This window comes from Macaca fascicularis, chromosome 4 (assembly GCF_037993035.2).
Source record: "Macaca fascicularis isolate 582-1 chromosome 4, T2T-MFA8v1.1".
NCBI lineage: Eukaryota > Metazoa > Chordata > Mammalia > Primates > Cercopithecidae > Macaca > Macaca fascicularis.
Window position 1 is genome coordinate 39,228,040 of NC_088378.1, and position 25,272 is coordinate 39,253,311.

Consider the following 25,272-nt stretch of genomic DNA (forward strand, 5'->3'; position numbering starts at 1 on the left):
TTCTCTCCTGTCTTTATTTCTACACCCTTCCCCCTTCCTTAGACACAGAACCACACATGCAGCTACCCCGGGTGGCACAGCACCACCATTGCCGACCACACCAGACCTCATGGAGACACTGCACCTGTTTCCTGTTTGGGAGAACACCACTCCACTCCATCTCTGCCAGCGGATCCTGGCTCCCTACCTGAAGAAAGCGCCTCGCCAGCAAGGTGCATGATCGTCCACCAGGGCACCATTCTGGATAATGTTAAGAACCTCTTAGAATTTGCAGAAACACTCCAATTTATAGATTCTGTAAGTAGAATTGTGAAGGGAAGTTAACGATTCTAGAAGATCAATTAGAAAACCCATTTCTTAAATCATTGCCATTTTCTATAGCCAAGATGTTGTTAGCATGTATTAATGTAAAGGTAGAAGTATGATTTTCATCTTCATTCGTATGTTTTCTCAAAGATCTGATTTCATAGCCTACCGAGACAAAAGTATTTATAAATACTTACAAAACAGGACTTTTGAAGGAAGAGTTTTTTTCACATTTTCACACTTTTCCTTCAAAAGTCATATTTTTAAAAATAGTCAAATTGATGACTTACAAAGCAGAGCTTGGATTATGGGAATGGAATGGTGTTTGAGTTACTTTTAACTTTTTTTTTTTTCTTTGCTTCATGGTGCTTCTCTAGAATTTTATCTTGCTTTTGAATGGCACATTAAGGGTTTGCTTACTCAGAGCTGAAAGCCATCTTTTAGTGTATTTGAAGTGATAATCAGCTCCTTGGTCATACCTGGCTCTTTCCACAAAATGCTGATTATTGATTACTGGTCCTATTGCTTCACTGAGATGAATCATCTTTAGTGAAACAAATTTGTATTCAGCACCTCCTCAGCAAACACTTGGTTCCTTTCCCAGTTGGTTAAAAAGCATTTATTGCACTCATTGGATAGGAGATGACCATTGCCATAATATGCCGTCTAGAAAAGGTCTTCATTTTGCTTTCCATTGCATGCAGATGTAGAGTGTCGGGAGGTCCTTACAGCACGTCAGAGGGCCAGCCTCGAGGCAGCCCGCTAGACCCCGCTCTACTGCAGTATAACAGAGCAACTGCTCATCTTGAAGCTGTTGCTCAAGAAGCCAAACCAATGGGCCCAGTGTTTGCTTTGCGTTGAGCATCTCTCTCTCAGTGCTGTGTTTCAGGTGATGATGGCACACACTGTCTCAAAGTTCTGTGCCTCCCACATTGTTTCAGGATTCTTCATCATGGTGTGATCTCAGCAGTTTTGAATTCTTTGAAGAAGCAGATTTTTCACCTAGCCAACATCACACAGGCAAAGCCCTACATCTTCAGCAAAGAGAGGGCAATGGGACTAGACCTGCAGGAGAACCTAGCCCAAGGGTGAACAAACGTATGTTGAGTGAGAGTTCACTTGACCCACCCAAGGTCTTAGCTCCTGCAAGGCACAGCACAATTCCGCTGGTCATCCTTCGAAAAAAACGGGGCCAGGCCAGCCCCTTAGCCACTGGAGACTCTAGCTCCTTCATATTTGCTGACGTCAGCAGTTCAACTCCCAAGCGTTCCCCTGTCAAAAGCCTACCCTTCTCTCCCTCGCAGGTAGAACACAACTTCTGCACAGCTGTTACTCATTTTCAACAGACACCTGAGCCTTAATAATCTAGAAACTAATACTTCGGAACAAATGACTAATTACTGCTGCCTTCGCTGATTTCATTCCGTAGTTGAATCTAGCTGTTGCTAAGTTATACTGCCTTCCAAAGTTTAGGCTGTCTGCAGGCTAACTGTTGATTTTGGCATCATTCTCTCTCTTTTACTTTTTGGGTGGTTTTGAAAGATAGTTGCATGAAACGTACTTTTATTTCCTTCAACACTAGAGTTTAACATTTCTGTCCCTTTTTTTTTTCTCCCATCTGATCCCTCCCTTTAAAATTGTTAACATCATTTCTGCCTCGTTGTTCATTTATTTTTATGCGATTCACTGACCCAGGGGAGGAGGGAACCAAATTGTGTTTATATAACATTTGGGGTGCAACTAGAAAATTTAAAGGTTCCAATTCATCTTTAAGTGGAAGAGTTTGGGAAGAAGAGGAGAAACAAGTGCTTAAGGAAAAGAACATATTTTTAATTTCAGTTTCTCAACATTGGCTCTTTTGAGTTGTGCCATGCTATTTTACTAGTGCAGTTTTTGCCAACGAATATTTTTATTTCGTACAGCTTTTTCTAAGGCATGAAAATTACAATGCTTATCAGAGATTTGTGTTCCTAAATTATTTAAATAATTAAATTTAGTAGGTAATTTGGTACTTTAAAACATTTTTCCAGTTGTATCTGTTGAATTTGTTTTAAGAACAGATTTAGGTATGATATAGGTATATACATTTGGGAAACACTGAATCAAACAAAAAGTAAAAAGAAGGTTTCTTAGCTGGGCATAGTGGCATGGGCCTGTAGTCCTAGCTACTGGGGAAGCTAAGGTGAGAGGATCGCTTGATCCCAGGAGTTCAAGTTCAGTCTGGGGAATGTAGCAAGACCCCATTTCTTTAAAAACTTTTTTTTTAACTGCAGGCTTTCTCAGAGTTATTAATATGCCGTTGTGCCTTGTGAATTTCCAGGAGAAGATTACAATATGTTGTGTTTCCCAAATTTATTTTACCTTGGAATTCTTTATGGAACACCTAGTTTTTTCCCAGAACTTTAGTGTTCTGAGAGACACAGTTTATTATTCAAGAATTTTCCACATAATGTAAACCTTTTGTAATACTAATTTTGGTTCATATATTATTAAAGAGAAAAAACAAAGTATGAAAGGAACCTATTAATTATTAACTATTATTTTCCCCCAAATCACTAAAGCCTTTTAAATGTTAAGAAAGAACACATCTCATTATCTTTAATGATAAGCGTCATTTATTGAGAATATTTTCTCACAGTTTTGCAAGTTTTTCAGCATTGACCCTAAATTTTATTTCTTGGAAACCACACCCAAATCTTGGGTGCTCAGTTGAAATAAAACAATACCCTAGTCAACATGACATGCTTGTTAGCATCTTTATTATTTAATATAGTGGGTCAGTAAAACATTCTTGTTATCTAGGTGTGATTTTTAAATTGTGATTTTTAAATTTAAAGCATTGCCATCTAATCTAAGTAATTTTTTTCTTTTTCTCTATGTTTAGTTCTTAAACACTTCCAGTAACCATGAAAACTCAGACTCGGAAATGCCTTCTTTAACTTCCACCCCTCTCATTGGTCACAAATTGACTGTTACAACACCATTTCATAGAGACCAGACTGTGAAAACTCAAAAGGAAAATACTGTGTAAGTCTTTGGTTCAGGAAATAAAATTATTTATCTTATTTACTTATATTTAGTTAATGGAATATAGTCCCCAGATGTCTGATCCACTTGTATGTGCATAATTTTACTGACCACTTATATATAATTATGTCTATTCTCACGTTGACTATATCTGTCCTGGGCATATTTCAACTACCTACTGGTAGATGGGAAGATAAACTAAATTACCCTTGTAACTTACTCCAAAATTTCCTATCTATGCACAAGTAGTTTTCATAAAACTTATCCATTCAGTTTGTTTGTTCCCTCCATAAGGCCTTCTTATGAAAGCCAGATTTTCAACCTCCTTTCCTCTCTAATTATAAGTTTCAGAATAAGAATGAGTATGATTTCTTACCTAGTTTGTATTTTTATTTAATTTTATTTGTTTATTATTTATTTATTTTTAGTTTGTATTTTTTAATCTTATTTTTCTTTTTGAATTTATGTGTAGATAGGACCTCTTCTGACATCCCCAGGAATATTATATGATTAGAAGCCAAGGGATGAGTAAGCAGTCATTTTTATTCAATAAAGCCTTAATCAATTCAGAAAAATGGTAGAGAAAGTGTGAATTATCAGAAACCTTGAAAAGAAATGCACTCTTATTTCGAAGTACAAAAAGTAAATTTTGAAAGGTTAACATGTTTTGTAGTATGGGCTCTGTTTTCATGAATAGGGAAAACTGATTTATAAATGACATCAGGTCTTCTTGATACTCATAGTCTTATACAGATCATAGGCACTATATGTGTCTTCAGAGCCATTAAGGAAAGATGGAAAATCATTTAATGCTTTTATTCTTCGAGATATAATATTTTGAAATATTTGAAAATATGTGATATGCATATTCTCTTTTTCTTAACGAATAATATGATTAATCAGCATACCCAATTCCGAATCCATAACAGAGTTTGTTGTATTCAGTGGAAAAATATTAAATGTAGCAGGTAAAGCCATGTAGGGACATGTATTGTTTTATATTGAACCACTGTTTCTTTTCTTTTTAAAGTTTTAGAACCCCAGCTATCAAAAGGTCAATCTTAGAAAGCTCTCCAAGAACTCCTACACCATTCAAACACGCGCTTGCAGCTCAAGAAATTAAATACGGTCCCCTGAAGATGCTAGTAAGTTCTAGAAAAGTTCTTGGGTTTAGTTGGTTTGTTAGTCCCGTCAGAAGTTCCCTCTGATGCAAAAATACCCACTCTTCCCTTTAGCCTCAGACACCCTCTCATCTAGTAGAAGACCTGCAGGATGTGATCAAACAGGAATCTGATGAATCTGGAATTGTTGCTGAGTTTCAAGAAAATGGACCACCCTTACTGAAGAAAATCAAACAAGAGGTAAACACGAAATCCTTTGGAAGCAACAAGCTGAGAATCCTGCCCACTTTGTTCCTTGTGTGCAGCTTGCTGTGTCTGCCATTGGCACTGTGCAACACTACCACTTTTCATGCAAGATTTTCATACAAGGTGCAGTGAAAAGGTACTGCCAGACTGTAGGCATCATTGGCCTTTCCTTTGGGAAGCCGAGCCATCTCTATCTACTTCATGTTTGGACAGAAAACATGCTAGAGAGGATCAAGAAAAGGGTTTTTAATGTACTTTTAAACATTATTGATTATAGAAAGTTGATATTTCGTTTTTAGATGTGAAGAATTGGAATTTAAATGAAAATAATAGTACCTTTAATTCATTGTATTAAAAAAAGGGAATCTAACCTGCAAGGATCAAAGTTTTAGCTTGTTGGCCACAGTTGTTTTCCAGCAGGTTAGATACAGTGCTGCTTGAATTTATTTTCATGTAAAGATAAGTATTTGATATTTTTTCATAGTTAAAAATCTGATTTGCTTATTCAGTAATACAGAGTTTTACCAGAAGTGTGATTAAAAACCAGTCTTTTGTCACCAAAAGACCCTTTATGTCACCAAAATAAAATCCTTGACAGATACAACGCTACTAGGTATATCATTAAAATATATTTATAATAGAATAAACACCTAGAATCAGAACATTGGTTGAAAACATAGGAGCTTTATGGGCAGTAAATTTGGAGCTAGTCACATTTTAAATTTGCCAACAGTGGTTCTTTGTTGAATCCAGAAGATAGAGCAAAATGTTACACTGATAGTGTAAGTTAGCAACATAGTTTTATATAAGTATTTGAGGGACTGGCCAGAAATATACTCCTGACTGTACCTGTTTCATAGGAAGTTCTAGAAACAACAAAGCAGTTTCTATATGCTTTCAGGTGGAATCTCCAACTGATAAATCAGGAAACTTCTTCTGTTCACACCACTGGGAAGGGGACAGTCTGAATACCCAACTGTTCACGCAGACCTCGCCTGTGGCAGATGCACCGGTAAGTATGTGTGCACCGGCCCCTAAGTTGTTATATGACGCTGGCGCCTCACACAGTCCTGTATGTGGCATGTGGGGCTGCTGCGGTTTCAGCACTGCCTCTTTAAGGCATCTTATTTCTAAATATTCTCCTGTGCATGGTTTTTAAAAAATGATTATTAATGTAGAGTATAAAGTTGAGTTTTTTCATGTATTAGAAACGTTGCAGACTTTTTCATTATTTGTTTTCTTATGATATGAGTGCCTTTGCCATTTAAAAAAATCAACCACATGGATATAAAAACTATGTTAATTTTTATATTTTCCTTTATTTGTCTTCTAAATAATATTGTCTTCTTGTTAAGTTGTCTGTTGTTTGGTTTGTGTAGCATCTCATGGTATCAACCAGTGTCTATAGCAGATGCCCAGTATTGTACCCAATTGCTTTGGGTTACTACCACCATTTTTAAAGTTTATGATTTGTGAATGGTTGTCCTTACGTCTTAAGGAAAATCAGAGCTATTAACAACTGCTGAGATTTATTTAGTAGGTACTAAGTGGTAAGTACTATTCTAGGGACTTTCAATGAATTAATTCAATTAATTCTCACAAGTATCCTGTAAGGTTGGTATTACTTTTATTAATTTTTATTTTTTTGAGACGGAGTTTCGCTCTTGTTGCCCAGGCTAGAGTGCAATGGCACGATCTCAGCTCACCACAACCTCTGCCTCCCGGGTTCAAGCGATTCTCCTGCCTCGGTCTCCCGAGTAGCTGGGATTACTGGCATGCACCACCACACCCGGCTAATTTTGAATTTTTAGTAGAGACAGGGTTTCTCCATGTTGGTCAGGCTGGTCTGGAACTCCCGACCTCAGGTGATCCACCCGCCTCAGCCTTCCAAAGTGCTAGGATTATAGGCCTGAGCCACCGCGCCCGGCCAGGTGGGTATTACTATCATTTCTATTATGTCAACCGGAAAACAGAGGCACAAAGAGGCTTAGTCATTCGCTCAAGATTATATACCTAATAAGGGATGGTGCTGGGTTGGAACTCAGGTCTTGTTCTAAATTCCCTACTCTTTACCATTTTTTGCCAATAATTTATAGCTCTAAAGTATTGATAGTTCTGTACCAGTATATGAAATAAAGTGTTCTCTCCCCAGAACTTAGTTAATCTTCTGTTTTGAAAGGCATGTATTTATTAATTCATTCAGCAGATGTTTTTTGAGTGCCTAACACATGCCTAGAATTCTGGGATCCCGAAGGAGCTTTGTGTTGTGGTGATGTTTGCCACAGTGGGATTACGTTTCAGACATAGTTGAGTTCTCCTTTTAGCTCGTAGTGAGGAGAATTTCTGGCAGATAACTGCATTTTTTTATGCTAATGTGTATCATCTCATAGTAATCTACTCTCCACAGTGTTAGAGAAATGTTGGCTCTCATATTATCCAACCTCATTTAAATTTCAAATTATTCTCTTCCCTTTAGAATATTCTTACAAGCTCCATTTTAATGGCACCAGCATCAGAAGATGAAGACAATGTTCTCAAAGCATTTACAGTACCTAAAAACAGGTCCCTGGCGAGCCCTTTGCAGGTAATTACTATTCCAACATTGGTATTTTAAAATTCATTTGCTGAAAAACTGTCATCTTTGATGGTGGTGGTGGTGGTGGTGGTGGTGGTGGTGGTGGTAGTGCTGGTGGTCTGTTTTTTGTTTTCAACATTTTAACATAGAGGAGTAATGCTTTTATACTATTTCTTGATGTCTAGAAAAATCCAATAATTCCTTTTTGCTACTCACATGAGACATGCTAGAAATTTTTGAGTGCAGATTTCCCAAAGCATGATGAAATGAAACATTTCTTATTGTGACTGAGACTAAGATCATGTATTACACGTGTGTCACTATCTTCTTCTGCCCTCAAATGTTTTATAAAAATATATCGATATAGTTTACTTTATTCCAAATTTTTTATTTTTTATGCTGTATCCCTAGGCAACCAAAGCTCAGAGACTGTTCCAATTTTAAATGAAGTCTGAAATTAGTCAGACAGAAAATAATTGCAATGTATTTGACTGTCAGAATAAGAAAGTCAACTGTCAATGTTGTGAGGCCAATCTGAAGTTGACCATCTGCTGTGAGGTTTTAATATCAAAAGAGATTTCCCTTGTAACCCTAAAGTGGGTGTGTGTTGATGAAATATAACAAATTCCAAATTAATCCTGAGCCAAATGTAAATAAGAATGCAAATTTTGCTTCCCTAAATTATTTAAAGCAGTTTCTAACATTAAATAGCCCAATACCCAGCCACCTGCAGAGCCCTCTCTCCTCCATCCCCCTGTGCCATGCAGAGGGAAACTTCATAACCCTAGAGAAATTGAAGAGCCTGGATTCAGAAGCTGAAAGTCATATTTCTTGCTGTAAGTTAAATGGCACGATCATAGGATAGCAACCTTTGAGAGTCTGCCCATTCCCTTAAAGGGGTTTCCCATCCTTGTGATAGTTTCTCATTCCAAATTGTGAGAATCTTAAAACTTGCCCTGTTTAAGTATTTGCGATGCTTAGTTTTTCAGGTTTTGTTGTTGTTGTTTTGTTTTTTGAGACAGGGTCTTACCCCGTGGCCCAGGCTAGAGTGTAGTGGGGTGATCTCAGCTCACTGCAATCTCCACCTCCCAGATTCAAGTGATTCTCGTACCTTAGCCTCCCAAGTAGCTGGAATTACAGGTGTGAGCCACCGGCACCCAGCTATTTTTTTTGTATTTTTGGGTAAAGACGGAGTTTTGCCATGTTGGCCAGGCAGGTCTCGAATTCCTGGTTTCAAGTGATCTGCCCGCCTCGGCCTCCTACAGTGCTGGGATTACAGGTGTGAGCCACCGCACCTGGCCAATGCTTAGTATTATTTTGAAATAAGGGTTGCAAGCACATTTTGTTTAATTAAATCAGATTGATTCCTTCCTGGCCTTTCTCTGACAGCAATTGTTTTGGTAAAATGTCTGTGGACTGGAGTGTGAGACAGGGAGTCAGTATTTATGGGGAATCTGGACAAGTTCCTATGTCAGTGAGTCTAGAGTCGGCCCCGTGTGGAGAAGACTCAGAATATCACAAAGAGGCCAGACGCAGTGGCTCACACCTATAATCCCAGCACTTTGGGAGGCCAAGGCAGGTGGATAACTTGAGGTCAGGAGTTCGAGACCAGCCTGGCCAACACGGTGCAACCCCATCTCTACTAATCCCAGCTACTCAGGAGGCCGAGGCAGGAGGATCGCTTGAACCCACGAGGCAGAGGCTGCAGTGAGCCGAGATCGTGCCACTGCACTCCAGCCTGGGTGACAGAACGAGACTCCATCTCAAAAAAACTATCACAAAGAATTGGGAGATGAGGGAGAAAATGAACTCCACCCAGACATAAGAGGAACCCAGAAAGGGAATTACTAAGATTCCAAGGCAAAGGGCAGCCATTTCAGACTTTTCCTGAGAGCTATTCTTAGGTCCAGAAGGAAAGCTTTTTCTTTTTCTTTTTTTTTTCCTTCCCGTCTAAGTTACTTGGCCCTTGATTTCTAGAGAACAGAATTCAACTCCTGCTATTAGTGCTACTGATGTTTTAATTCAGTTAGATTAAGTTTTATGTATATTTTCTAACCTAGCCTGGGGCCAAGTTGTATTTGTAGTAGTATAGGAAAAGTCTGTTCTAAATTTCAAAAAGTAAACACATAAATATACTTGGGGACAGTTACCATTACATAAGTTGAAAACCCATAGTTCAGTATTGAACTTTATCAGTATATTTGTATTTTATTTAATGGAAATATTGGTTATCTCTGAAACTCAAAATTAAGTCGTAGCTCTACTTTATTAATCTGTATTCTCCTGTCTATCAGTGAGTCATACTGGCACTTTATGGATTCTAACATCTGTACACTGAGATTGTTGTGTATGGTGAAGGTAATATTTGTCAATTCTACCAAACTGAATAATTGAGACTTGAAAGTTAATTTTAGAGTCAATACTCCTGTCTAAACTGTATAGTTCACTGGTTTACACTGACCATATATGTTTTAATAATCTGCTATAAAGCCAGGCTCAGTAGCTCACACCTGTCATCACAACACTTTGGGAAGCCGAGACTGGAGGATAGATAGCTTGAGACCAGGAGTTTGAGACCAGCCTGCACAACATAGCTAGACTCAGTTTCCATTAAAAAATAATTAGCTGGGTGTAGTGCACACCTGTAATCCTAGCTACTTGGGAGGCTAGGGCAGGAGGATCCCTTAAGCCCAGGAGTTCAAGGTTACGGTGAGCTGTGATTATACCCCTGCACTCTAACCTGGGAGACAAGAGCAAGACCTTGTCTCTAAAAAAAATTTTTTAAGGCCGGCCGCAGTGGCTCACGCCTGTAATCCCAGCACTTTGAAGAGGCTGAGGCGGGTGGATCAAAGTCAGGAGTTCGAGACCAGCCTGGCCAACATGGTGAAACCCTGTCTTTACTAAAAATACAAAAAACTAGCCAGGCATGGTGGTGCACACCTGTAATTCCAGCTACTCAGGAGGCTGCAGCAGGAGAATTGCTTGAACCCAGGAGGTGAAAGTTGCGGTAAGCCCAGATCGCACCATTTCTCTTCAGCCTAGGCAATAGAGTGAGACTCCATCTCAAAAAAAAAAAAAAAAAATTAATCTGCTATAATAGATACTAATTTATTTTAAGAAATACTTACTGAATGTTGCTCTGCATACTTGCCAGTTGGGAGAAGAAAATAAATCTTCACTAAGTGAATGAATGCTATACACCAAGTATCTCCTTCATTTTATGTCATGGAGTTCTAGCTTCTGATACCACAGAAATATGTGATTTCTAAAATGTTTCAGACTATTGTGATAAGTATTGGAAAATGCGTCAAGTGACTCTAAATATTTAAACATATATGGCCTATATTTCATATAATCCTGACTCAGTAATATTTCTATGGATGTTTTTGTGCAATTTGTTAATTTTATTTGTTTAAAACACAGTGCTATTTCATACAGTTCTATTGATAATCCAATTTGACCTAATTAGGCATATTTCTCACACATGGTATTATTGAACATATTGCACATTTATTAAATGATATGTATTTTACTTAAGAGTACTTTATATAATCTCTGATTTTTGTAATTTGTAATTATAATAAATCAAATATTAAGTGGGATTTTAGGCAAACCATCTAGACATTTTTGTCATAATGCTTTTATTAAAACAGCAAAATAGGAGTTTCAAAATATTTTAAAATTTGAATACTTCTAAAATGTAAAATATTTGCAACTGGTGTAATGCAGTTGATCGTCTGTCCCTATAAATTGTCTAAATAACTTAGGTGCAAGAACAGTTTATTGAAGAACACAGGAACTGCGCAATTTTGTGTTTTATCATTTCAGTTTTAATCACCCCAGCTTGATTATGGCAATAACATTTTAGAAAAGCAATTATTACTGTTTTTGAGGCCCATATACTGGGCCATTACGGTTTTGCTTCTAACATACATATAAATGCACATGCTTATTTGTAAATATGTATAAATTACATTTGCTGTTTTAAAATTAGAAATGCCAAGAAGCTATGTGTTTGACATTTTATTATAAATTTTATACACATATAGAAGTGTGGAAAATATACTATGTTCTAGAGTTAACACTTGTTATCATTTTGCCATATTTACCTCATCTCTTTTTTTTTTCTTGAGATAGAATCTCACTCTGTCGCCCAGGCTGGGGTGCAGTGACGTGATATCAGGTCACTGCAACCTCTACCTCCCGGGTTCAAGTGATTCTCCTGCCTCAGTCCCCTGAGTAGCTGGGACTACAGATGTCCGCCACCATGCCCAGCTAATTTTTGTATTTTTAGTAGAGATGGGGTTTCACCATGTTGGCTAGGCTGGTCTCGAACTGCTGACCTCAAGTGATCCACCTGCCTCGGCCTCCCAAAGTGCTGGGATAATAGGTGCGAGCCACCGCGCCAGGCCTACTTCATCTCTTTTTTTATGAAGTTTTAATTTTGTTTTTAAATTTTTAATTTTTTTTTTTTTTGGAAACAGTGTCTTGTTCTGTCACCCAGGCTGGAGTGTAGTGGCACAATCTTGGCTCACTGCAACCTCCACCTCTCAGGTTCAAGCGATTCTTCTGCCTCAGCCTCCCAAGTAGCTGTGACTAAAAGCGCGTGTCACCACGCCCAGCTAATTTTTGGTATTTTTAGTAGAGACAGGGTTTCACCGTGTTAGCCAGGATGGTCTTGATCTCCTGACCTCATGATCTGCCCACCTTGGCCTCCCAAAGTGCTGGGATTACAGATGTGAGGCACTGCACCAGGCCGGTTTTTTTTTTTGTTTTTTTTGTTGTTGTTGTTGTTGTTTTTTTTTTGAGACAAGGCCTTGCTCTGTCACCCAGGCTGGAGTGCAGTGGCAAGATCATGGCTTGCTCTAGTCTACCTCCTGGACTCAAGCAATCCTCCTACCTCAGCCTCCTGAGTAGCTAGGAATATAGGCACATGCCACCATGTCCAGCTAGTTTTTTGTTTTGTTTTGTTTTGTTTTGTGTTTTTGTAGAGATGGGGTCTCCCTGTGTTGCCCAGCCTGGCCTCAAACTCCTGGGCTCAAGCAATACTTCTGCCTTGACCTCCCAAAGTGTTGGGATTACAGGCAGGAGCCACCCTGTCCAGCCTGAAGTATTTTAAAGTAAATTCCAACTAATATAACATTTTATTCCCATGTACTTCCAGATGTGTCTCTAAACATAGACATTTTTATATATAACCTAATACCATCATTACATATTTAACAATAATTCTTTAATCTTCTCATTCTCTGGTATATTTAAATTTCCCATTAATCCAAAAAAGAATCAAAATTGAAACAATTTCACACATTGCATTTGGTTAAGCCTCTTAAATCTCTTTTACTCTCTAGTCCAGTGCTGTCTAATAGAACTTCTACAGTGATGTGAAGGAAATTTCTAATATGCTGCTATCCACTATGATAGCCAGTGGCTTTTGAGCACTTGAAATATGGCAAGTGCTGCTGAGGAACAGAATTTTCAATTTGAATGAATTTAAGTTGCTTTAATTTAATAGCCACATTTCCTTACTCTCTTTCTGGAATCAGCCATTTCCCCATGGTGCTCTGAATCCTGTTAGTGAGAAATGGTGCATAGACACCAAAATCAGGGTGCTAAGTCTGCCCATTGTTATGTGGGTTGTCATTGAGATACAAATAATTTTTTTTTTTTTTTTTTTTTTTGAGACAGAGTCTCAGTCTGTCACCCAGGCTGCAGTGCAGTGGTACAATCTCAGCTTACTGCAACCACCACCTTCTGGGTCCAAGCGATTCTTCTGCCTCAATCTCCCAAGTAGCTGGGGTTACAGGCGCCCGCCACCACACTCGGCTAATTTTTGTATTTTTAGTAGAGACATGGTTTCACCATGTTGGCCAGGCCAGGCTCAAACTCCCAACCTCAGGTGATCTGCCTGTCTCAGACTCCCAAAGTACTGGGATTACAAGTGTGAGCCACCACACCCAGCCAAGATTCAGTGAATTTTAATAATCCAGAACTCTCCATGTATCCCCTAATCTATAATCTACAGTGCTTAAATAGAGGCTTTTATAAGCCATTATGTACAATCATGTTATGTTTGTTTTTTTAAATTACTTAGTCTTTTTCCAAAAGGAATTTGCAACAGCTGCATAATCTTATAATCATTGTGTTTCTTTTATTTTTTTCACAGTTGTTTTAATTTTAAATTGTAAAAGCAAACAGGATATTCTTACAATAAAAATGTTCTGAGATTTTTTTATATTTGTGTCTTTCATGTGGCCCAGAATATATGAGATTTTCATGTCGTATCATTGTCAGTATTCAGCCTTTTCTCCACATTGTGTGGGGTGGAGGATAGAGTATAGAAGCTTATAAAATGGTCACAAATGAGTAAGTAGTGAAAACAGTCAGCCTAGAAAGTGTGCATTTGTGGCAGGAAAGGCACTGTGGAATGCTGCTGGATTCCGCCATTCAGTAGTTACCCGAGAGAGACCGAGGCAGACGCACAGCTCCCTCCTCAGCAAGGAGAAAAGAGTTGCCTGCTTTCCTCAGCATGCTTTCCATTTCCTTTATGTTTTGAAATAAGCACATTATGCTAATCAACTTTTCTTAAGGTAGACATTTTTATTGGTAGATCAAAAACTCTACTTTAAGTTATAAGCCTTCTGAACTTCTGTATTTTTCTCTTAAATTATAATTTCCTTTTATTCCTATTTAAAACCCAAGTGTAAAAGATGTGTTCATAGGCTTTCTACTCACTCACTTTCCTCTTTTTCGTAACCACAGAATGACAGCCTTAAATTTTAATTTCCTGACTTGGCTTGCCCGTGGCCTGACTTTTTTAAAACAAGAAATTTAAGTTAAAGAAATTTCTCCAGCCATTATTATTTAAACACATTTGCACAGCATCAAAGAATTGTAAAATATTGCTAGCAGTTGATACTCTCCTTAGCTCTCGGTTCAGTGTGTTTTAGATTGCTCCTATCTTTATGTTATTTGTTTATGAACTTTTATATTTTTCAAAAAATAAGGCAAATCCTTTTTGCCTTATAGGCATTGATAAGCAGTATAATAAACAAGCATATGGGGGCAACAGAACCTGGGTTCCAGGCTAGACTCTACCATTTTCAAATGGCATGACTTTAATTCATCAAGTGAACAAAATTAAGCAAACTATAAGTTCGGGACCATGGAATATCCTTCACTCATCACACAGGTTACTGTGAAGATCAAATGGATATAATATTGCTTTCAAGATGGCGGCACACTTGCCACTGTACACCGGTGGTATATTAGGCAGAGGCTCCACATAGTCCCTGTCCTTGAAATGCAGGCAAGAAGCCCTCACCAAAGGCCAGGGTGGTTTTTTGGGTTTTTTTGTTGTTTTGTTTTTTTCATTGTGGTATATTATTTCCTCTGGCATGCTATTCCCTGTCCCACTCCTACAGAACTGTGTCAGTGGGTCACCAAAAGAGAGAGCTGATTCAACTGATTCCTTGAAATAAAGGTAGTCAGACCTCGCGGTATGATGGAGATGAAGCAACTGATTTACTGGTTTTCTCTATTTTTCTGCTGCTTGTGTTGGCATTTAAGCAGACATGGAAACCGTCTGCTCACGACAGAGACCTTTCTGAGCCTTTTTCATCTAGTGTGCTGTGCTGACCCGCTCCCCTGGATGCCTGCACACTCATTTGGTTCTCCCTTTTGGTCACTTTTTTCCACTTACCCTGGCAGAAGTTCACATAGCTGTCAGTAGTAACTCAGTGACCTGCTTTCAAAAAATGTTATAAATTAAGCAGCTTTTCTGTGTACAGCTTTTGGGTTGAACTGAGAAGGGCTAAGTGAAGGGAGAAGCTATGTTGAGCTCAGAGTCAGAATGCCCTGCCCCAGACATTTTGAGATGTGGATTTTTCATTTGTTTTGTTTGGTGACACTTAGAGAGAATAAACATTCTGAGATAAAATCTTCCTTGGGCAGGCCAGCAAAGATAGAATTGCTTTAGAGCAATTTGGCTCTGGTCTTAATCTTTAATAGTCTGGAACTCATATGTGACTAAGGAAAAGAATATTGCAAAAAGTTGTGCCACCCTAGGCTATATCATATAAACTTAGAAAGTCTATCAACATGTAAGGTGAAGAGACCTCTAGAGACATCTGGGACAAACTCCAAATTTGGGAAAGGTCCATCCACATCCATCCACATTTGCAATTGTTAATTTAGGCTTGGGAAGTGGAGGCATTGGTGGATGAGGCAACTTCTAGTCACCATCTTGACTTTTAATTCCCTAACTTTTAAGATTATTTTCTGTAGAAAATCAGCAGTGCTGAAGTTGGAGGCATTTAATTGATTTGTGCCAACCTAAGGAAGCATTTACTCTCGAGAAAAGTTAGGTAACCATTAACCTTAGCTTAGCAACATTTCAGTTTAAGCTTATCCCTGACTTTCAAGAGACAACTAAAGATTTCTACAGTCTATCTTATAACTGATCCATTTTTTCAAAAGATATCCCTTTGGGAAGGAATTCTCATTTTTAGAATTTTAGTCCAGAGTAAGTATTTTTTTTTCAGATAGATGAAATAGAATAAGCAGAAAAGTCTTATTTTTTTACTGTTTTAGATACCATTGATGCCTGCTTATTGTTTTAAAACAAAACATAATAAAAACATAATACCATCTGATGAGTTGCTTTGGTTTTACCTTTTTTTTTTTTTCTTCAGTTTATACAAGTTTCTTATTAGGTCAGCAAATTGTAAAACACATAATTTGTCAAGGCTTTTGAAGCCAGCAGATACTGGGTGAAGTTGCTGTATGAATATAATAATAAGAACCGTTTTTGTTCAGCTTGATGAAAAAACTATTCATGTTCTGAATGAAAATGTGAAGATTATCTAATTCTGACAGAAAACCACCTGTGGACATGGTCTTGTTTCTTTTTATTTCTTCTGTTTTCTACAAAGGATGGCAATATTTATTTAAAGTGCTTTAACAGGATATCCCAGTTAAAGCTTTGACAGACTGTTTATAGTTCACTTCTGCCCAGGGGCAATTAAAGGCACATTACAGGATAAGCAAGATGACTCCCCGGCCACAGGAGGAGGATGTGTGGGTAGGATTATTAATGTTGAAATGAATTATGATAGAGTGACATGTCTGCAAGAGCACCATGGGTTAGTAACTTCACAAGAATTCATATGCAGAAACCCATAATTCTCAGCATTTCTTTAGTGTAAATGAAACTAAAGTTTATGGAGAGAGAACAAGGAGAATTTGCAAAGATTCTGTATGACAGTATTTAAAAATATTCTTCCAGCACAAAGACATTAATCTTCCTTTGTCAAAAATAATTCTGTCTGCATGAAAAGTTGGCATGGGGCCCCAGGCTTCAGGTAAGATGGGAGAAAGGGAGCATTTCTTTTTTTTTGTACCAAAGTACTCAATCTTCTGATCTTCCTTGACTTTCATAGCATAGGCATATGTCTACTCTGACCAGTTTGTTTCATTTATTGTGGTAAGATGTGCTTGTCTTGTGCTTTCCTGGTGCAGAAAAGGAGCTCCCTCGGTCATGCTTGGTGGCCTTTTTGTTCCTACACACAGTGGTTCTTGTACACGGTGGCTACCACATCCTGGTGTTTGTCTGTTCTGGGAGAATCAGGCGTTCCAAGTCATCTTGGCTGCCCTAGCTCTGAGCTTCATGGAATATATGACTCAGAAATGCGATGCTTTCTGGAATTTGGATATTTCATTTTTATTTGTTTCTTGGTAAATTCTCTTTTGGCTTAGGAGAAGCTAACTATTTGGAAAGGTCTCTCAGAACTCTGATTACAAATATATGGTACCTTCTTCATAGTGATCTCATTTTTAAATACCTGGTCCTGGAGGAAGAGCTAAATATGAATAAAGTGATGAGCCATGTAAGGGATCTCACAGCAACACAGTCAAATTTCAAGTTGAAAATACATTCAGTTGATAATACTTAGTACTAGATTCTCCTGAACTGACTTTGGGAATTCTGAGTCAACCTAAGGACTATATTACAAAGGATCAGAACTTGACTTTTAGGCCAGGTGTAGTGGTTCATGCCTTGTAATCCCAGCACTTTGGGAGGCCAACGCAGGTGGATCACTTCAGTCCAGGAGGTTGAGACCAGCCTGTGCAACACAGCGAGACCCTGTCTCTACAAAAAATACAAAAATTAGCCAAGTGTAGTGTGCACCTGCCTGTAGTCCGAGCTACTGAGGAGGCTGAGGTTGGAGAATCAACTTTAACCCTGGAGATGGAGGCTACAGTGAACTGTGATCGTGCCAGCCTGGGCAAGGAGCAGGACCCTCTCTCACAAACAAAAACAAAAAAGACACAGAACTTGACTTTTAACAGGAAGCATAGTAATAGCATGCGTAAAATTGTTTTAACATAACATTTAAGATAATTTACACATTTAGAAAATTAATTCTGGCTTGTTGTAGTGGCTTATCCTTAATCCCAACACTTTGAGAGGTCAAGGCAGGAAGATCACTTGAGGCCAGGAGTTTGAGACCAGCCTAGGCAACATAGCGAGACCCACCCCCTCTACAAAAAAAATTTAAAAAAAAAAACATAGCTGGGCATGGTGACACACGCCTCTAGTCCCAGCTACTTAGGAGGCTGAGGCGGGAGGCTCGCTTGAGCCCAGGAGTTTGAGGGAGCTGTGATCATGCCCCTGCACTCTAACCTGGGCAACAGAATGAGGCCCTATGTCTAAAAAAAGAAAAATAGAAAAGAAAATTCTATATTGATTGAAGCCCAGCTAAATAGGAAAAAAAAAAATTCTAATAGGCCATTTTAAAGACTTTGGAAAAATTCTTTTTTTTTTTTTTTTTTTTTTTTTTTTGAGACGGAGTCTAGCTCTGTTGCCCAGGCTGGAGTGTAGTGGCCGGATCTCAGCTCACTGCAAGCTCCGCCTCCCGGGTTTTTTACGCCATTCTCCTGCCTCAGCCTCCCGAGTAGCTGGGACTACAGGCGCCCGCCACCTCTCCCGGCTAAGTTTTTGTATTTTTTAGTAGAGACGGGGTTTCACCGTGTCAGCCAGGATGGTCTCGATCTCCTGACCTCGTGATCCACCCGTCTCGGCCTCCCAAAGTGCTGGGATTACAGGCTTGAGCCACCGCGCCCGGCCAAGACTTTGGAAAAATTCTTAACCAGAGCAAAACAGAAACAATCCTGTCTTTCTTGGTTCTCACATTTCCATTCTCACCTTCATTCCGCTTCCCTCCATTCGTTTCAAGTATTTTTCTTTTCTGTGTGTATCTTTATGTAAATTTAAATTTACATACAAGATATTATGATATTAAGATATTTCATTCTACTTCCTGTTTTGTCACTTGTTCTTTAAGATCCAAGTTCTTGGCTCCACGTGCATCTAATCATTGCCATAAGCCCTGCATCGTACTCCATATTCACCATATTTTACTATTCACCTTCAAGTAGTCACTATAATATGTCACATTGTTGTAGCGACTGCAAATGCAAGCTCAGTAATTGAAAAGATAACATTAAATTTTGTTTTCTAACTGGTTTCCTGTGTCAATTTCATGTTTTGGGAATTTGTATGGACAGATAGACACCAGAGAGATATGTGTTTCACCTGCATGCTTGAGGCTAGAGAAACATGATTTATTCAGAATTATTTCAAATACTGTAACTACCTTGGTAATTGTGTTTAGGAAAACATTAAATTCGGAATAGAAGGCAATTCAGAATACCTGTCTGTTATCTTTGTCTTGTCATTTTTGAGATACTCAGTTCCTGGAAAATATTATGATAATCCATCCTGCTATGTAGTATTTCAAGTTATACATTGAGCCTCTGAGCTTTCAGAGTGAACATTTCTCTTCATAGACAGTGCTGTTGACATCAGTGGAGATGGCGCAAGCTTTATGCCCTAGGAAAGTTTAAAAGCTAGAACATTACACTGCAAACCCAAAGTCAGGAAACCTTGTTCCAGCAACTAGGCAAGGAAAGCCTACCACTGTAACCCGGACCTTGTTTTAGTAGAATTATATTTCTTTGCTAAGAAGTCTGGTGACTCTCACACCCCATCTCAACACTTTCCTGGATTCCAAGGCCCTGGTGCCCTGAGCACACAATTTCCCAGGTTCCTTTTATTGTTCCTGATAAGAACTTGAATATAGGGGTGTGGTCCCGTGGGTGACATTCTTGCTCCATCATTTCTTACCCGGGTAACCTTGAGTATGGCGCCTAAATCCTCTCTTCCTTTCAAATTGCCTAGTCTATAAAATGGATGCGATGAATGGTACCTATGCCACAGGTGTTTTGTGTGAGAATTAAATGAGAGGAGTTATATAAATAACACTTGGAGGCATGGAGGCATATAGTGAGGGCTTGTTTTATGTTGTCATTTACCCCTTTCTCTCTCTGCTCCTCCCCAGACACACACATCCCCTCCCACTGGCAATGTACAAATTGCAGCTTCCTGCCTCTTTCCTGCTTTCTCGCTCCCTGGATGACATCGCTGCGTTTTCACCTCGTCCCTAATCTTAGCTGTTTTCACCCTTTCCCCACAACATTGCCTTGACAGTTCCTCAGTGTCCCATCCCCTCTTCCCTTGGGTAACACCAGAAGCCTGCACACACTGCCTGTTATTATTCCTCCTGTTTCACGTGTGTCCATTCTGTCTCATAAAGGACACTGTAGGCTCTGAAGAGCTAAGGTCTTTCTTATTCTTTTGTCCCATGGAAAATAATCCCTCCAGATAGCAATACCAGGAATAGTGCTTTTTCTAACCCGCGGGTTTCCTTTTGAGCTTACAGGCACCAAATCTTACATCTGTTTGTGTTTCTGTTCCCCTCTCTGCATTGGCTGCTAGAGAGATCAGAGTCAAGAGGGAGATTACATCTAGCTGAGGCACTGTGCTTTATGGCAGGAGTTTTGTGTGCAGATCTCATACCATCTTCATGTTACAGTTGTTCCTTAGTATCCATGGGGGATTTGTTTCAGGACCTGCAAGGACACCAAAGTCCGTGGATGCTCAAGTCCCTGATATAAAATAGCATAGTGTTTGCATATAATCTACACACATCTTCCCATATAATTTTTTTTTATTATTTATATAAATTCATAGGGTACAAGTGTAATTTTGTTACATGGATGTATTGCATAGTGGTCAAAGTCAAAGCTGTGAGTGTATCTATCACCAGAATAACGTACATTGTGTCCATTAATTCCTGTATACTTTAAATCATCTCTAGATTACTTACAATAGCTAATACAATGTAAATGCTATGGAAATAGTTGTTATATTGTTAGGGGATAATGGCAAGGAAAAAACCTATACATGTTCAATACACAACAATTATTTTTTTCTGAATTTTTTTGATCTGCCATTGATTGAATCTATGGATGTGGATCCCACAAATGTGGAACTCACAGATATGGAACCCACAGATGCGGAGAGCCAACTGTGTTTATTTTTTCCAAATTTGTTTCCCTATGACTCTGCTTTATACACATTTTAAAACTCTGTTGTCTTGTATTTCTTTTGTAATCATCTTACATCCTTTTGGAAACCAAGTGGGGCATAAATAGTACATGTTTGCATTTGAGGCAACACAGAGGCACCGCAGGAGCTGGAGACAGCAAAGTTCAAAGCCAGTCCACCACTTACCTACAGAGTGGCCTTGGGCAAGTTACCTCCGTTCTCTGTTTCCATTCTCTAGCCTGTCTAGGGAGAGAATAAACCAGCCTCCCGGGGTGGTTGTGCTGTTTTAATGAGATAATGCATGTGAAATGTGAAGTGCCACTGTTCCTGGCATGGAGATGCTGTCCTTAGATATTAGGTCCATCTTGTGTCTTCTAGTGTATCTTTAAAAATTAAACTATTCTGATTTCATGTCTGTAATCCCAGCACTTTGGGAGGCCAAGACGGGCAGATCACTTGAGTCCAGGAGTTCAAGACGAACCTGGGCAACATGGTGAAACCCTGCCTCTACAGAAAATACAAAAATTAGCGGGGGCTTGGTGGCACGTGCCTGTAGTGCCTGCTGCTTGGGAAGCTGAGGTAGGAGGATCACTTGAGCCCAGAAGGCTGAGGCTGCAGTGAGCTATGATTATGCCAATACTGATCAGCCTGGTGTGGCAGAGCATGACTCTTTGAGACAAACAAAAAAATTAAACTATACTGATAACTATTTCTAAAGTAACTGATGAAAACATATATACGACACGTAGCAGGTGTTGATCAATTCCAGTGCATGCATGAGCTGCTTTGCGCTGTGGCTCAGGCACTCGGCGGTTTGCTTAGTGAGTAGGTGGCCATAGCCCACCTTAGGTATCTGGAGAATAATGCTCATTCCTGTCTCCAGCTTTGTAAAATTTGCCTGATAGTCGGAAGGCATTAAAATGTGAAGATGTGATTGTATCTTAGGAAGCTGCTTGGAATGGGTTTTCCCTCTTAACATATAATTTCTGATCATCCATATCCCTTAAGAACACCGGATTTCTGGGGGCCAGGGAGGTAAGATTCTATCTGACAAAGCCTTTCTGGTGTCAACCCCTTGCCATCTGTTGGTCAATGCTGGCCCTGCTGGGACTATAAAATGAGCTTCCTTGTCTGACGTTCCTGTTACCCTCCCTCTCCCCATCAGCCTTGTAGCAGTACCTGGGAACCTGCATCCTGTGGAAAGATGGAGGAGCAGATGACAGCTTCCAGTCAAGCTCGTAAATACGTGAATGCATTCTCAGCCCGGACGCTGGTCATGTGAGACATTTCCAGAAAAGCATTATGGTTTTCAGAACACTTCAAGTTAACTTGGGATATATCATTCCTCAACATGAAACTTTTCATGAATGGGAGAAGAACCTATTTTTGTTGTGGTACAACAGTTGAGAGCAGCACCAGGTGCATTTAGTTGAATGAAATCTTATTGGATTTCACCCAACTAAAAGGATTTTTAAAAATAAATAACAGTCTTACCTAAATTATTAGGTAATGAATTGTAGCCAGTTGTTAATATCTTAATGCAGATTTTTTTTAAAACATAAAATGATTTATCTGTATTTTAAAGGATCCAACAGATCAGTATTTTTTCCTGTGATGGGTTTTTTGAAATTTTACACATAGAAGGTACTCCAGTATTTCACTTTTCTCGATCACTAAACATATGCATATATTTTTAAAAATCAGTAAAAGCATTACTATAAGTATAGACTTAATACCATGAGACAATTAATCCAGATTGTAAATGCTCATTTATGGTTAATGACATTGAAGGTACATTTATTGTACCAAACCATTTTATGAGTTTTCTGTTAGCTTGCTTTAAAAATTATTACTGTAAGAAATAGTTTTATAAAAAATTATATTTTTATTCAGTAATTTAATTTTGTAAATGCCAAATGAAAAACGTTTTTTGCTGCTATGGTCTTAGCCTGTAGACATGCTGCTAGTATCAGAGGGGCAGTAGAGCTTGGACGGAAAGAAAAGAAACTTGGTGTTAGGTAATTGACTATGCACTAGTATTTCAGACTTTTTAATTTTATATATATATACATTTTTTTTCCTTTTGTAATACATTTGAAAACTTGTTTGGGAGACTCTGCATTTTTTATTGTGGTTTTTTTTGTTATTGTTGGTTTATAAAAGCATGCATTGCACTTCTTTTTGGGAGATCTGTGTTGTTGATGTTCTATGTTTTGTTTTGAGTGTAGCCCGACTGTTTTATAATTTGGGAGTTCTGCATTTGATCTGCATCCCCTGTGGTTTCTAAGTGTATGGTCTCAGAACTGTTGCATGGATCCTGTGTTTGCAACTGGGGAGACAGAAAACTGTGGTTGATAGCCAGTCACTGCCTTAAGAACATTTGATGCAAGATGGCCAGCACTGAACTTTTGAGATATGACGGTGTACTTACTGCCTTGTAGCAAAATAAAGATGTGCCCTTATTTTACCTACTTTTGTTTTCTCTCTTACTTGTCACTATGGACAACAGTTACACTTTAAAGGAAATAGAGCAGTCTCAAAGCACTTTCCTCTAGTAATTGCACACCATATGCACTTTGTGTGAAGAAGGCAGGAATCATTACAATGGAGAAGAAAGAACAAGCAAACCAAGTTAAATAGTTCACAATCACATGGACGACGGGGAGGAATGTCTTCCAGAATGCATCAGTCAGGGTCCAGTGGCATGTGAGTGGGGATGCTGTAAGGGGGATTCATTCACAAATGTACTGATACCACAGATGTGGGCAGGGGCTAGGAGAGCCACAGGATGCAGGCCTGAAGGCGCCTGGAAGGCCACCTGGAGGGGGACAGTCAGGAAAGCAGGAGCCCTTGAGAGGAGCACTAGCCTTTGATGAGACCACTGCCATCGAAGGAGACCTCACAGGGAGGGAGCCAAGGGTAAACCCTAACTTTGTTTCCCCATTTCTCCTATCTCTGCCCAGGGGTCCTCATTGGCAGAACCAACCAGAAGCTGGAGGACAAGGGAGCTCCCGGATGGGAGCCAGCCTGTGAGCCTTCATGGGTATACGGAGTCATTCATTCAAAATAACCCCATTTCACAGATGGATCTCTGCTGGCTCCATCTTCAGCTTAGTGTTCTCTTCCCTATACTGTAATACCCTTTTAACATAAATTTATTTAAATTTCCTTTACTCACTCTGTTCCAACTCTGAATTCTCATAGGCATGATACACTTGGTGTTCGTAGAGCCAAGGATTTGTTACGCCTAATTACTAGTTTTTAAGTCGATTTGGTGGACTTTTACTGTCCTGCTGATAGATGACATGACACGTCTTCCCAGTGTTAGGAAGCTCTTTATATTCGTGCCCTCTCTTGAGTATTTTTCCAAGTGCTAACTCTGCCACTTACTAGCAGTTCGAACTTAGACGAGTCACTCACATCTCTGAGCCTTTTTTCCTTATCTGGGCAATGAGTTCTTTCCCACAATGAAACTTTTATTAAGTAATGCACTACACAAATGTTTGTTATTATGTACACTTTCCATAGTCCAGTGATGCTTGCTGTGTAGTGTGTGGAACGCCCATCTTGCTGATAATGTGTGCTGCCAGTTACACAGTTAGATTGAGAGATCACTTAATTAGTAATGACAAGAGTAACTCAACATCTTACAGAACTGAAATAGATATTTATATTTCGAACACGCTTGCAACCCAATAACTAGAGACTAAAAACCTAACTTCATGAAAAGGAGTGTAAATGTAGCTGTTATGGTCAACTACTCACACTCACAGAACACCCAGTTCACAAGCATCTCCAAAATGTTGATTGTTCTCATCAATTTTGAAAATCATCCTACTCTGTACAGCAGGAATTCAGGTAGTGTAAGTGAAAACAGTATTATATACTACTTCAATGAAAGGCTGCACTTGTGAGCTGCTGTGTGTGAAGTTGCTTCTGCCTATGTCCATCCAGGGAACAGGAGAGACACCGAGAAGACTGATGTGTCCCCGGCCTCTAGATGGGACTGAAAATTCAAGATAAGAGAGATGCCCAGGGATAAATTTCCTTCTTTCTTTAGAAATTATACAATATTAGAACTGAAAGGGACATTAGATATCATCAGGGCTTCCAATAAGGGGCTCACTGCCTTGCTTTATTGAAAGAAAATCAGTTTTGAAGCGGGACCAATATTTTCTTTTTCTTTTTAAATAGAGATGGCGTCTTGCCGTCTTGCCCAGGCTGCTCTCAAATTCTTGGGTTCAACCAATCCTCCCACCTCAGCCTCCCAAAGTGCTGGGATTACAGGTATGAGCCACCGCACCCGGCCACCAATCTTGATTTGAATTCAGACCCTACCCTTTACCAGCCGTGTGACTTTGTATGTTTTACTTAATCTCTCAAAGCTTCATTTTACTTATATTTTAATTACACTGGAGATAAAATTGCATCTCAAGTCAAGGTTGTTAGCTATTGTGAAGATTCTGCAAGTAAATACGTTTTCGCATCTCTGTAAAATGTTGCAGTGCCTGTTGATTAGATAAGTCACCATGATGACTTATGATCAA

At 39.1% G+C, this 25,272-nt stretch overlaps 1 protein-coding gene across 8 annotated transcripts in view; it reads left to right on the forward strand.

Moving 5' to 3' along the window:
- MYB (MYB proto-oncogene, transcription factor) overlaps positions 1 to 23,196 on the forward strand; it is a 37,803-nt gene extending 14,607 nt beyond the window's left edge. For 4 of the 8 annotated variants that reach the window (XM_045391499.2, XM_065543424.2, XM_065543423.1 and 1 more), the window contains 8 exons: positions 43 to 297; positions 1,248 to 1,610; positions 3,191 to 3,333; positions 4,364 to 4,478; positions 4,569 to 4,694; positions 5,602 to 5,712; positions 7,177 to 7,284; positions 21,891 to 23,196. In XM_045391499.2, coding sequence (XP_045247434.2) covers positions 43 to 297; positions 1,248 to 1,610; positions 3,191 to 3,333; positions 4,364 to 4,478; positions 4,569 to 4,694; positions 5,602 to 5,712; positions 7,177 to 7,284; positions 21,891 to 22,007 — 1,338 coding nt within the window. In that variant the 3' untranslated portion in view covers positions 22,008 to 23,196. Of the gene's footprint in view, positions 1 to 42; positions 298 to 1,247; positions 1,611 to 3,190; positions 3,334 to 3,805; positions 3,862 to 4,363; positions 4,479 to 4,568; positions 4,695 to 5,601; positions 5,713 to 6,375; positions 6,658 to 7,176; positions 7,285 to 21,890 lie in introns of those variants that run through there. The other 4 variants (XR_012433457.1, XM_045391502.3, XM_045391501.2 and 1 more) reach the window with 4 other exon arrangements.
- Positions 23,197 to 25,272: the final 2,076 nt, after the last annotated feature.